Below are 13,118 nucleotides of genomic sequence, written 5' to 3'. Positions count from 1 at the left end.
AACCATCATTGGTTGGTTGGTTGGTTTGGTGGTTTGGTGGCACACCCAGAACCCCATACCCTAAACCTCATGGTGGAGGATGAACCTCATGGTGGAGTCCATACTACGCAGGAGTAAACTCGTCCAATGGCTAGATCAGCTAGAACAGGGGTCTCCAACCTTGGCAACTTTAAGCCTGGAGTTGAAGTCCTCCAGGCTTAAAGTTGCCAAGATTGGAGACCCCTGTTCTAGCTGATCTAGCCATTGGCTGAGTTTACTTAAAGTTGCCAAGGTTGGAGACCCCTGAGCTAGAAGGCGTGTGTTAGCGATGATCCCACATCTCGGTCTCTTTCCTTCTCCTTCAGTTGCTGCTGTGTGATTCAGGATGGGGTCGAAGGTCTCTGTGGATGATTCTGTCCGCGTGGTCATAGTTGGAGGCGGCTTCGGAGGAATGGAAGCTGCCCGCCTCCTGCAGGATTGGGGGATCCCTTTCATCCTGGTGGACATGAGAGATTCCTTCCATCACAATGTGGCTGCTCTGCGGGCTTCTGTACAGAGTGGTAACTTTTTGTGTGGGATTTCCTTTGTTTCTTTTGAGCTGTCTTTCCTCCAATTCGGGGCTGTCTTGTGTAGATATATTGAATCATAACTTCCTTTGACTCTAATATGTTTGCAATCCCAGAGGTCTGGAAGGCACCAGCTGGTGAAAACTTTGTTTTAGGATAATTAGGATAAATTTAGGATAATTAGGATAAAACCGGCTTCATGAGGATGCTGCAACAGTTATGCGTGAAAAACAATTATGCCACTTTTTTCAGTGCCATTATAACTGTGAGTGGTCACTAAAGAAATAGTTGTAAGTCAAGGAGTTCCTGTATCCTTTGCCTCCAATCAATATGGTTGTAATCCCAGATATCTGGAAAGTCCATCTTGTGAAAATACAGAATAGAAATAGAAATCGAATTCTTTATTGATGAAGTGTGATTGGGCACACAAGGAATTTGCCTCCAGTGCATCTGCTCTCAGTGTACATACAAACAGAATAGAGTACAGAATAACAGAGCACTTAGGTAACCTCTGGCGTCATGGGATAGATTTGATGGTTCTCAAACACTGGGGAAAACAAATGAAATATCAAGGCAAATTAAAGTAGCAAAAAGTCCATTTATTTGTGTAGATTGGACCAGTGGTTTTCAAATAGGAATACTTATACCACTAGTAGGACTGAGAAAAAGTTAACTAGGTGGGACACTTTAATTATTTGTTCTGATTTTATTTATGCCTTGAAAGCGTAGCATAAATGTGCAAATAATGCTGATACATTTTCTCATTAAAAGTGTTTGTATGCTGTTATTTCCACAGTACTGACTGATGAGGCTTAAGGTATGAAAATTTGAGAATCCGCACACTTTAGATGTGTTAAAAGTTTTGTGGAGGTCCTTGACACCCTGCTCTTTAATAATTACTACTGATCCATTTTTTTTCCCTGCATAATGTTGTAGGATTTGCAAAAAAAACCTTTATCTCCTTCTCTGAGACCTTCAAAGACAGTTTCCAGCAGGGCAAAGTAGTTGAGATTGATTTGGAGAAACACCAGGTCCTACTGAACGATGGTAAAGTGAGTGCCTGTAAAATTAAATGTGTTACTAGTGAAAGAGTACACAACTTCTGCAACAACTGCAACTTCATTCTGATATTCTTTCTTAGGTGCTTTCATTTTCTCATCTGATCCTTGCCACTGGGAGTGAAGGGCCCTTTCCTGGGAAGTTTAATGAACTTATTAATATGGAGATGGCTATTCAGGCTTATGAGAACATAGTGAAAGAGGTGGGTATGATTGGTAGAAGTGAAAGGGGTGTTCATTGCTTTTGTTTTCCTGTGAAGTGTGTATTAGTTAATTTCTTGGTAGGGACCATCTGTGGCTGGTTTATGGTATTTATATAATGCTTGTTATTGATTCCAATCACATTTTTGTTTAGCAATCTATTTTAAAAAGTATGACTTGGGCTTTCAAATTAGCCACCTCATCTCATTCACCATGCAGATAAGAATCTTGGCCTGTGGTTAAGATTGCTAGCATATTGGTAATATTATTACTGCTACTATTATAAAACATTTAATTGGACTTCTGCCCCACCTCACTTGAAAATTTGCCATTTTTTCCCATCGGTTTATGAAACATGCTTAAATATTCTCAAAACAGCTTGTTTAGTGGCATCCATAAAAAAGGAATTTATTTATTTTTTAAGTAGGAGCATTACTATGATGAATAAAGGTAACGTAAAATGTATCAATTGTATGGGAAAGAGAATGGTTACTTAAAGTGATTACAGTGTTTTTAATTACAATGTTTGCTAACTTGGAGATAAACTATTGTGAATGAATTTACAGGCTATTTCTCAACACACGTAGGTAGAACTGAAGCAGAAGATTCTCTGTTGCATAACAGAAGTCAAGTTCTGTAGTGCCTGAAATATTCGAGGAAATTAAATTAATCAAAATTCAGCTTAGAAAACGTATACAATCACTCAATTCATGTAATCGTGACTCTGAACTATGGACATCAAACTAAAAAAAAATGGTGACCAACCTAAATTTAATCTCACATCGCTCTCCTGGGACACGTATATTTGCTTTCATTCGTAAAACAATAAAATAAGATATTTCATTTTCATACAACCATTACAATTTTTCATACAACCATTGCAGCATTCCTAAGATGACGTGATCAAAATCCAGATGCCCAGCAACTGGTTCATATTTATGACGGTTGCAGTGTCCCTTAAGACAGAGGACAACAAGGCAGAACAAAATTTCCGCAGAACACACCAGGCCAATGCCTGGGCGGTTAAAGCAGCTGCACCCACCTCCTTTTTCACTAGGACACCCCTTCTCTGGCTTCGCCAAGTACAAGCTAGGATTCTCCCTGAGGAAATCAGAATGCATCAGGACATCAACAAGCTGGTGGCGGCTGAATTCAGTGGCCGACTCCTCCCTGCATGCAGCCCGATTCTCCTCCAGGGCCCCGGCCTCCAACATCACTTCTCTTCGTCTGCTGTGGCTACGACAGTGGCAAGCAGATGCTAGAACCAAATGGAAGCCAAATGTGATCGTTTTTGCGACGTTCTGACAAGCAAGTCAATGGGGAAGCCAGATTCACTTAACAACTTGAAAACTGCAGTGATTCACTTAACAACCGTAACAAATAGGACCAAACAACATGAATTTTGGGCTCAGTTGTGGTAGCAAATTGAGGACTACTTGTAAACCATACAAAATCAAAGAAAAGAAGCAAAACCCAAAGCCAATATATCTAATTTTACTCAACCTGGAAAACTCCCTGAATCTGAGAAATTGCCAGGCGGGCTGGAAGGAAGAGTCAAGCAAGGGCCTAGCTTGGTATCCTTGTGCAGTCACAAGTGACTGAAGCTTGAACTCTTCAAGGTCCATGAAGCCTTATCTGGTCATTCCCAGGGGAAGGCAAGGGGGGATTCTTACAATAGAAGTGGTAGATTATTAATAGAGTTACTGACTTTAGTTATTCATGAGTGGCTCTGATTGCTTGCGGCTGACAGTAATCTATGTAAGCTGCATTGAAATCACTGAGCTTTTATTCTGGGCGAGTACATACAAGCTTATATCGTATCAACATACTTCATTTATGCTGAAGATGCCACCTTGGGTGTGTGGAAGTGAGGAAGACCAATTTTATTACTGACAAGATGAAATATTATCCATCATATCAATTCTGCTATTATCTCCAGTGTGACTATTATCAGTTTGAACCACTTAAGATAGTCAAGCTGTAAGTGCTACAACACTAATCTAATGCAACACCCCCTCCCTATTTCTATAAAGAGGATCATAATGTTTGCAGTTAGAAATTTGTGAGAAAAAGCAGGTTAGGCATACCCAAAATTTGCCTTGGGAATTTTGGATCATTTGGTTGAACATAGAATAGACCAGTGATTGCGAAACTTTTTGTTGTAGTGTAACGAAAGTGCGCATGCTGGCAACCCCCCTTACCTGCACTGCGCATGCGTGCGCCTCCCAGCTAATTTCAGACATGATATTCTTCCGATTAAAATCGAATTCCGATTTTGAATCGCCCCCTTTGTTCTTCTCTCCTTCCTCCTCGGAGGCCCAGTCAGGAGTTGCTACGCCGGCGTGGCTCTGCATGGCTCCAGTCCCGTTGCCCAGGAAGGGAAAGGCAAAAGGAAGAGCCGCGGCGGCGCTCACGGCAGCAGCGGCTCCTGGTTTCCTTTCCTTTCCCAAGGAAGCCGCGTGGGCCGCGCCGGCCTCCTGACACACCGGATACCTGAGCGGAGCCGGGCGGGCGGGCCGGGTGGGCGGTGTGAGCGGAGGCCGCTGGCGGCAGGAAAAGAGCTGGGCAGCGATTTCTTGCGCGTGGTGGGGGTCTCTTTTGGCGGCCCCAATTTTTTTCAGAGGGAATATCATGCCTGTAATTTTTGGCCTGTTTGAGGCCTTTTCGCCTCCAGAGGTTCAAGGAAGCCTCTGCAGCCTTTGGAGGCAAAATATGGCCTTTTGGCCACTTCGGTTTCTGGAAGTGGAAATCCTTCATTCTGGAAACATTTCTGGAAATCCTGGAAGTTGTGAAATGGGCCCGGTTTTTCAGCCTCCAAAGGCTGCAGAGGCTTCCCTTGAGCCTATGGGAGGCCAAAATGGCCTCAAACAGGCTGAAAATCGGCTGGGAGGCATGCACATGCGCAGTGCAGGTAAGTTTGGCTGGGGTTCGTGTGCCTGCACAAATGGCTCATAGGTTCGCAATCTCAGGAATAGACAATATATCCTGAATGAAGAAAAAAATTTTTTTGATCAAGGCTGCCAAGGATTTCTAAGTATCAGTTCTCTTTCTAGTTAGAGAAAGGATTCCTGTTGAAATAGCCTGTCTGAAGCCATGTGTTATCTAAAGTAATGAAATCCTGAACAGTATGACTCCATCTTGTTTTTTTTTCTTTTGGGTCCTAAAAGGTGGAAAAAGCTGAGCGGGTGGTAATCGTAGGTGGCGGTTCTGCTGGGGTTGAAATGGCTGCAGAAGTTAAGACAACATATCCTAACAAAGAGGTATGAAGTCACATCCTGTCACTCAGTCACTGTGTTATTGCTTTGAAAGTTAAAATTCCTTATTATCCAGAGTCAACGAAGACTAAATGAGCAGCTACAAACTCTTAGAGTTGACACACACAAAAAAGAAAGAGAATAGATTGGATGCATTTTTGAGATACTGCCAAATCATACATAAGTATGAATGATATCAATTCAGTGTCAACTAAAAAGATACCCCTTTGGTCTTTTTAGCTGCCAGAAAAAGGGAGTGGGGGTAAACAGTGCATTCCTTAAGTGCCTAGATAATCGCCCTGGCAGCCCAAAGTTGTTGGAGTGCAATATTACTAGAGAGCATGATTGATGACTCTTGGCTATGGATGTGTTCCATTGGAGAATATACATCCGGCGGGTGGGGAGATCAGGGTCAAGGAGGAAATGAATGATGTATTTTAGTATCGGCTGCATTCAGTTAACATCAATATGGCCACTTCTAATAAATCAATTTTATTTTCACTGAGATACGCGGCTAGAGACTTATGATTTGAATGGGGGTAGATTTGTTGGAGTCCTGACATTCAGCTTCTAAAGCTCCTCCACTTTTATAAAATCTTAGAAACTATAATTTGGTTTACAATGGTGCTTCTCTGGGAATGTCTGTGGAGGCTAAATTTGTCTTTACGTGTGAACTGCGCATGGTGTAAATGCCTTGTCAGACCTTCAGAGGGTTGGGAAGAAGATAGGGGAGTAAGCTGGATTGGGGTGAGGTTGGGGGGTAGCTGTGTTGCCTGATTCAGTTTGGGTTTTTTAGAATGTGAGAGGAGTGTAGTTTTATTTATCTATATATCCATCCATCTTAGTCACAGAGCAACCCTGGGCAGTATATAGTTCAAAACATAAAAACCCTATAAAAGTCATATTTCAATAGGTGGCAGTTAAGACAAGAATAGAATACTTGAATTAAAAACATTTTTAACAGATTACACCCCACCCCCGCCCAAGCAGGAGACCCTACTCAGTTTCTGACAAATGGCAGTCCAGTCTCTTCTTGAAAGCTTCCAATGATGCAGCTCCCACAACTTCTGAATGCAAGCTGTTTCACTGGTTGATTGTTCTCACTGTCAGAAAGTTTTTCTCCTTATTTTCAGGTTAAATCTCTCCTTGTTCAGTTTCCATCCATTATTCCTTGTCTGGCCTACAGGCTCTTTAGAAAATAGCTTGACCCCTTCCTCCTCTCTGTGGTAGCCCCTCAAATATTGGAAGACTGCTATCATGTCTCCCCTGGTCCTTCTCTTCACTAGACTAGCCAAGCCCAGTTCCTGCATCCGCTCATCATATGTTTTAGCCTCCAGTCCCCTAATCATCCTGGTTGCTCTTCTCTGCAGTCTTTCTAAAGTCTCAACATCTTTTTTTATAGTGTGGTGACCAAAACTGGATTTAGTATTCTAGGTGGTGGTGGGCTTTTTAAGACGGTAGCCAATCCCAAGGTTGTGTGTGGAGTCCTATGTGATTCAGCAGAGCCCGGTCTCCAAACTCTTCTGAAAGGCCAAGAGAATGGGAGGGATGCTGCTTTGTTTGTTAAAAACAGGGTTTGTTAAAAACAGATCATGCCAAACAATCTTATTTCATTCTTCAACACAGGGACTAAATTAGTAGACCAGCAAAATACTGTGGACATAATATATTTATATTTCATCAAGGCATTCGACAAAGTAAACCACAACCTACTTCTTAGTAAGCTAGAAAAAAGTGGAACAGATAGCACCACCACTAGATGACTTGCAACTGGCTGGCAAACCGTACTCAACGAGTTGTCCTTAATGGGTCTAAGTCTACATGGAGGGAAGTACGCAGTGGGATGCCACAAGGTTCAGTCTTAGGCCCAGTACTCTTCAATATCTTCATTAACGACTTAGATGAGGGAATAGAAGGGGAGCTTACCAAATTTGCAGATGATACTAAGCTGGCAGGAATAGCTAACACCCAAGAAGATAGGCTCAAAATCCAGATGGATCTTGACAGGCTAGAACACTGGGCCATATCTAATAAAATGAAATTCAATATAGAGAAAAGTAAAGTCCTACACTTAGGCAAGAAAAACCAAAAGGACACATATAGACTGGGTGAAACCAGGCTCAATAGCAGTAACTGTGAGAGGGATCTTGGAGTCTTAGTGGACAACCAGCTAAATAAGAGCCAGCAGTGTGCAGCCGCTGCCAAAAAAGCTAATGCAATCCTAACTTGTATTAACATAGGGATACAATCAAGATCAAGGGAAGTACTAATACCACACTATAAAGCCTTAGTAAGATCACACCTAGAGTACTGCATCCAGTTTTGTTCACCACATTATAAAAAAGATGTTGAGACTCTAGAAAAAGTACAGAGAAGAGCCACCAGGATGATGAGGGGACTGGAGATTAAAACATACAACGAACGGTTGCAGGAACTGGGCTTGGCTAGTCTAGGGAAGAGAAGGACCAGGGGAGACATGATAGCGGTCTTCCAATATTTGAGGGGCTGCCACAGAGAGGAAGGGGTCAAGCTATTTTCTAAAGCGCCTGTAGGCCAGACAAGGAATAATGGATGGAAACTGAACAAGGAGAGATTTAACCTGGAAATAAGGAGAAACTTTCTGACAGTGAGAACAATCAACCAGTGAAACAGCTTGCCCTTGGAAGTTGTGGGAGCGCCATCACTTGAGACTTTCAAGAAGAGATTGGACTACCACTCCTGCTTGGGTGGGGGGGGTTGGACTAGATGATCTATAACGTCCCTTCCAACTCTGATTATCTGTTATCTGGGGCAGGGAGTATATTCCAAAGGGTGGGAGTGACAGAAGAGACGGTTTTCTTCCTACCCAGTTACTGTACTTCAATACCGTCTCACTATTTATTTACCTAACATTGACAAACCAATTTTATTGTCATTTTATCAAGTAGCAAGCCACTTGAAAAGAGTGATCTGTAAAGACTTAGGATAAAGAAGTTGACAAAAGCAGCAATCAAGGCTGATATGTATTTAAAACTTGTGAATGCTGTTTCTGTACTTTTTTTTGGAATTGATAAATTTTCTATGAAATCTTTTCCTTTTCAAATGTCTGGCTTCATATATATGTGCTATTCTTTAGCCGTCTGTATGTGACAATTTCTCTTCATTATTAGCAAAAAATTTTTTGCTTGTAATAGCAAAGACATAGCTTGCAATATTGTCAGAACTTTTTTGCTTACTTTCAGACTTTTTGGAAACATCTGGTCAATGTAGAATAACAATAATGATTTCATGTGTTCTAGCTACATTCTTATTTTTTTTTACTTTTAGTTTGCTCCTAGTTCTGGACTATGAGCATGACTGATTATGCTCCTCAGCATGCCATCCAAGAGAGAAGTCTTAAAAATATAGCTCCCCATATTTTAGGAGAATTCTACTAGGCTTATTTTCAAGTAAAAATTTGTAGGACTGGAGGCTAAAACTTAATAGATATGAATGAATGCTCACATCAATTTTTCCTGCTACCCACTTTGCTAATTATTAGTGTACTTCTTGTGAATAACTGAATTATAAAGGGAACTGAATACAGCTTCTCATGTAAGGCAGAAACATCCAATACATTGTCTTTTTGACTATTGGAATTTCTGGCCCGTAACATTTAAGCTTCATCTCTTTACCAAAATGTTGCAGAATTTGATGGACATCTGAATTTAGGTTCGGAAAAGCACTATCGTCTTCTCACAGTGAAGTTACCCCATGACATCTGGAACATTACATGGCTTTTCAGTGGCAAAAAAGTATCTACAATGGCTGGCTGGGGAATTCTGGCAGTTGAAATCCACAAGTTTTAAAGTTGCCAAGGTTGGGCACCCCGATCTACCGTAATCTTGCAATAGGGCAATGGATGTTTGCTAAATAACTTTCACCAAACGAATGTGCTAATATTTATGTTCTCAGGTCACACTTGTTCATTCAAAAATGGCATTGGCAGATGGTGGACTTCTTCCTAGAGTCAGGGAGGCGGTGAAGGAGACCCTTACACAGCAGGGAGTCCATCTCTTGTTGGGTATTGAGTTTTGTTCTTGGTCTAACTTTTTTTTTTCAAGATCACTAAACCCTACAGATGGCCTTTTCCAGTGATAGGGAACCTACATCAAGGCTCTGATTTTTGCTGTGCATTTAAAGGGATATGTAGTATTCCAGATGGTGGTCAAAATATACTCTATCTGATCTCTATAGGACCCAAAGAACATATCACTGGACAGATTTACCAGAGATTAGAGGCAGATTGATTTGACATTTTAAAAATTCTATTTTTAATGCCTTATTTTCATAGAAAGAAAATAAATGCTTTGAGCCTAAAGGCATAAAAAAGACACGTGGCATACAAACAATATAGCTTGCACATTATTTTCTACCTTAGGTATGATCTAGATATTTCTATACCTAAAACTAAGGCTGTTTCTTGTAAGACCTGTTGCATTTGGGTATGATGACCAAATTCAAAGTAAGGTACCCTTTAGTCAAGTGTAACTACTGTAGTGGGTTTAGTTTCTTTGTTAAAATACACGAGAGCAGTATCTTGGAAAAGGAGCATCACTTTTGCTGCTGTACATTTGATAGATTTGTAAGTTTAGAGGCTTGCAGGTCCATCTTCAAACTGAGGCATGCATGCAATGTTTCCTTTTCTGCTTGATGAAAAATATCTCCTTAAAACTGGCCTGTACATGTTAGATGTTAAAGGCCTGTTGGCAGTTCCATTTCATATGCATTGGAGGGAGCACAGGAAGAGGAGATGCAAGTTCGTTAAGGAGTGGCAACAGCTACGATGTGCATGCTTACACATGCTCTGAATACCTTTTCCCTACTGAATTTAAATAACTGTACAGTCATTAGAAGTCCCAGTAAACTGCCTTTACCCTATTTTTTTTTTCTAGGCAAAGTACCTTACAGTAGAAGGGCCATAGAACTGATTCACTTCCCCTTTTCTCCAATTTCATGACATTTATCCCCTTCTCTTCTGCCTTTGATGATACACCAGGAAGATCAAATAGGGGATGTGGCTCTACAGGTAGTCCTTGACTTACAACAGTTTGCTTAGTGACCATTCAAAGTTACAACGGCATTATAAAAAACGACTTATGGCCATTTTTCACACTTTATGATTGTTGCAGCATTCCCACGGTCACGGGATCCAAATTCAGGTGCTTGGCAATGGGCATGTATTTCATGTTGATTGCAGTGTCCGGGGGTCACATCACGTTTTGTAATCTTCTGACAAGCAAAGTGAGGGAGCCAGATTCATTTAACTTAACTGCAGTGATTCACTTTAACAATTGTGGCCAGAAAGTTTCTAAAATTGTTCTGACCCAAACCTTGTTCCAAGGAAACAAACACGAAATGGAGGTAACAGCAAAACCTTTTAATGATTCTTTACGAATTCCATTCCTTCATGGTTAAAAGGCTATTAAAACTAATTGTCTCTGATAAGAACGAGCCTTGCCAAGGTGCAAGGCTGCCAAGAACACTAGATAAAGTTGCCAAGAAATATTTCAAATATTTCAAACACAGAGTCTCCAAACACCAACCAAGATACTCCGAACGTCCACAAGGCTTGAGTGCAAAAACTTCTTTGCTTCCTGCAAAGGACTCTGGTTTCTCAACTGGCTTTTATCTCTTAAGGGAGGGGCCATTACCTTGTAGCCTTACTCCCAAGTCGCCTGTGCTGCTGCAGCTGCTCTTTCCTTCCAGCATGCGCATTGGGCACAGGCTCCTCAGAGGCCTCTGCATCACTGCTGCCAGCCTCCATAATCTCCAAAGGCAGCATTCCACTCTCCCATAGGTCTGAACCCATTCCTACATCACACGCAGGCCCCTCATCTGAACCCTCGCTCTCTGAGACCTCAGCCGTCCTCACCTGCTGCTGGCGAACCACAACAAAAATGGCACAAAACTTGCATAATGGCTGCCTTGCTTAGCAACAGTTTGGGGTTCAGTTGTGATTGTAAGTCAAGGACGACCTGTGGTAGATAGTCCTGGATTCAAAACTTACTCGGTTTTTTTTAATGATCACCGATTACCTTTTTTCTTGCTTTGTATAAGAAATAATTGGCCATGCCTTGCCATCTATTTTTCCCATCCTAACAGGATAATCTAATCCACTGCTTTAATTTCAATTGCATCGGCTAAAACTGCTTGTTATATTTTGCATGACGAGAAACAAATTGTTTTGCTTTATAATTAGGAGAGACAGATGGGATTAAAGGATGGAAAGCTGGGTGTTTTTAATTAATAGAATTAAAATTAATCAACAAGCTCTTAAGTGTAATATTTTAAAGCCAAAGTACCGTAGGTATTATACCTTCAAAGTTCAGTGAAATGCAGTGTCTGCTTTTTGGTTCTCCTAATAGGTCAGAAAGTTTCTAATATCCATATGCTGTCTTTAAACCTATTCAAAGAGAACATGATGGTGAAGACTGATAAAGGTACAGAGGTTGCTGCTGATCTGGTCATTCTGTGCACTGGAATAAAAATAAACTCTTCAGCATATAGCAGCGCATTCAGTAAGTTAATTTTGTCCACAAATTCTTAATTATTGCAGGTTCCACATTCTATTTCAAATCCTAGCTATCATTCTTTATCAATATTTCAGTATTTTTTAAAAAAATGATTGACTATATTTCATTTTAATACTGCAACCTTTTTAAATGAACAGTTGGAAGATTATTCACAGGGTTGGCTCTTTCATGAAATAAATAGAATACCTTTTTTCATCAGAGATATGTTTGACATGGCAATATTATATGCACACAGCTTGGTGTTAAATGCAATAAGGTTTAAGAGCCAGTTTGGTGGTCTGGTTGGGACACCAAGCAGGAAAGCAAGAGACCAGAAGTTTACTGGCTGATTTTGGGCCATTCTCTCTCAGTCCAATCCACGTTACAGGGTTGTTGTTGTGGATAAAATAGGAGGAAGGTATGTTTGCCGCCTTGAGCTATTTGTAAAAATAATAAAAAGCGGGATACAAATAAAAGCAGATGTATGTATGTATGTACCGGTATGTATGGTGATAGGGTATAAAAAGAGCATAGTGATCTTTGTTTAAATAGATTTGCTGTGATTGTGATTCATGATCCAACCCATTTTTCAAAACGGAGACTTCCGCTGAATAAAGTAGGCAAATATAATATAACTCCTAACTATTTTATGTGTATCTCAGATTTCATCTTATTTGAAATACAAATAGGATTTTTTTTTAATACTAAAAAATCAAAAAGTGCGATGACCCATATGATACTAGTACATGTAAGCTTTGTGCTAGCCGCTGACATTCATAGATGACTTCCTTGTGTCCAATATACTTAGGAGACCAGCTGGCAAATAATGGTGCTTTGAAAGTGAATGACTACCTTCAGGTTGTGGGATATGACAATATCTATGCCATTGGTGACTGCTCAGATGTGAAAGAACCAAAGATGGCATATCATGCTCAGCTCCATGCAAACGTTGTGGTGACTAATATTATCAACAGCCTGACTGAGAAGCCTCTGAAAATCTATAAACCAGGTCAGACTATGAATTACATCTTTTGTCTCTCAGAGATGCACATCCTTAACTAAAATGCAACAAATATTTCTCCGTATCTAATTCAAAATCTAATAGTATTTTGAAGCTAGAATTGCAGAGAGATAATTAGATCTGATACACTCTTGTGCTGTTGTTTTGTACAATATTTTCAATGTTTCCTAAACAGAATGGATGTTGAATTGGAAAATAGAAAAATCAATACGTAAACCAATTGTTGGCATGGATTGGTATACTCTTAAAAAAAATCCTCCTAAGATTCTAAAGAGAAATTAAAATAATTAATACAAACACTAAAGCTAATGGAAGTACTGTTAGCGCTTCAGTCTAATATCTTGGTAACCTCCTGAAAAGTATTGATCAAGCCTAATTTTTTTTTTAAGAAATCCACACAAGCTTTCCAACTGTGGAAACTGAGTTATTAGAGCCAGTTGTACTCTGGCAAGTTCAGATGGTGAGTCAGATAACAGTTTTGTTTCTTATTTTGTAAATAATCTTGT

The 13,118-nt window shown here is 40.4% G+C and overlaps 1 protein-coding gene across 2 annotated transcripts in view; it reads left to right on the top strand.

The window, feature by feature from the left end:
• Nucleotides 1–323: 323 nt before the first annotated feature.
• Nucleotides 324–13,118, top strand: part of AIFM2 (AIF family member 2, ferroptosis suppressor) — a 21,054-nt gene continuing 8,259 nt past the window's right edge. The window contains exons 1-8 of one of the 2 annotated variants that reach the window (XM_087964073.1): nucleotides 324–539; nucleotides 1,482–1,597; nucleotides 1,687–1,806; nucleotides 4,972–5,064; nucleotides 8,992–9,100; nucleotides 11,445–11,597; nucleotides 12,400–12,600; nucleotides 13,002–13,072. In XM_087964073.1, coding sequence (XP_087820199.1) covers nucleotides 365–539; nucleotides 1,482–1,597; nucleotides 1,687–1,806; nucleotides 4,972–5,064; nucleotides 8,992–9,100; nucleotides 11,445–11,597; nucleotides 12,400–12,600; nucleotides 13,002–13,072 — 1,038 coding nt within the window. In that variant the 5' untranslated portion in view covers nucleotides 324–364. The remainder of the gene's footprint in view (nucleotides 540–1,481; nucleotides 1,598–1,686; nucleotides 1,807–4,971; nucleotides 5,065–8,991; nucleotides 9,101–11,444; nucleotides 11,598–12,399; nucleotides 12,601–13,001; nucleotides 13,073–13,118) is intronic. The other variant, XM_026672831.2, reaches the window with a different exon arrangement.

Source organism: Notechis scutatus, chromosome 4 (assembly GCF_049901735.1).
Source record: "Notechis scutatus isolate UNSWTSFEM ecotype Mainland chromosome 4, rNotScu1.2, whole genome shotgun sequence".
NCBI classification, from domain to species: domain Eukaryota; kingdom Metazoa; phylum Chordata; class Lepidosauria; order Squamata; family Elapidae; genus Notechis; species Notechis scutatus.
This window is presented reverse-complemented; position numbering and strand designations above follow the sequence as displayed.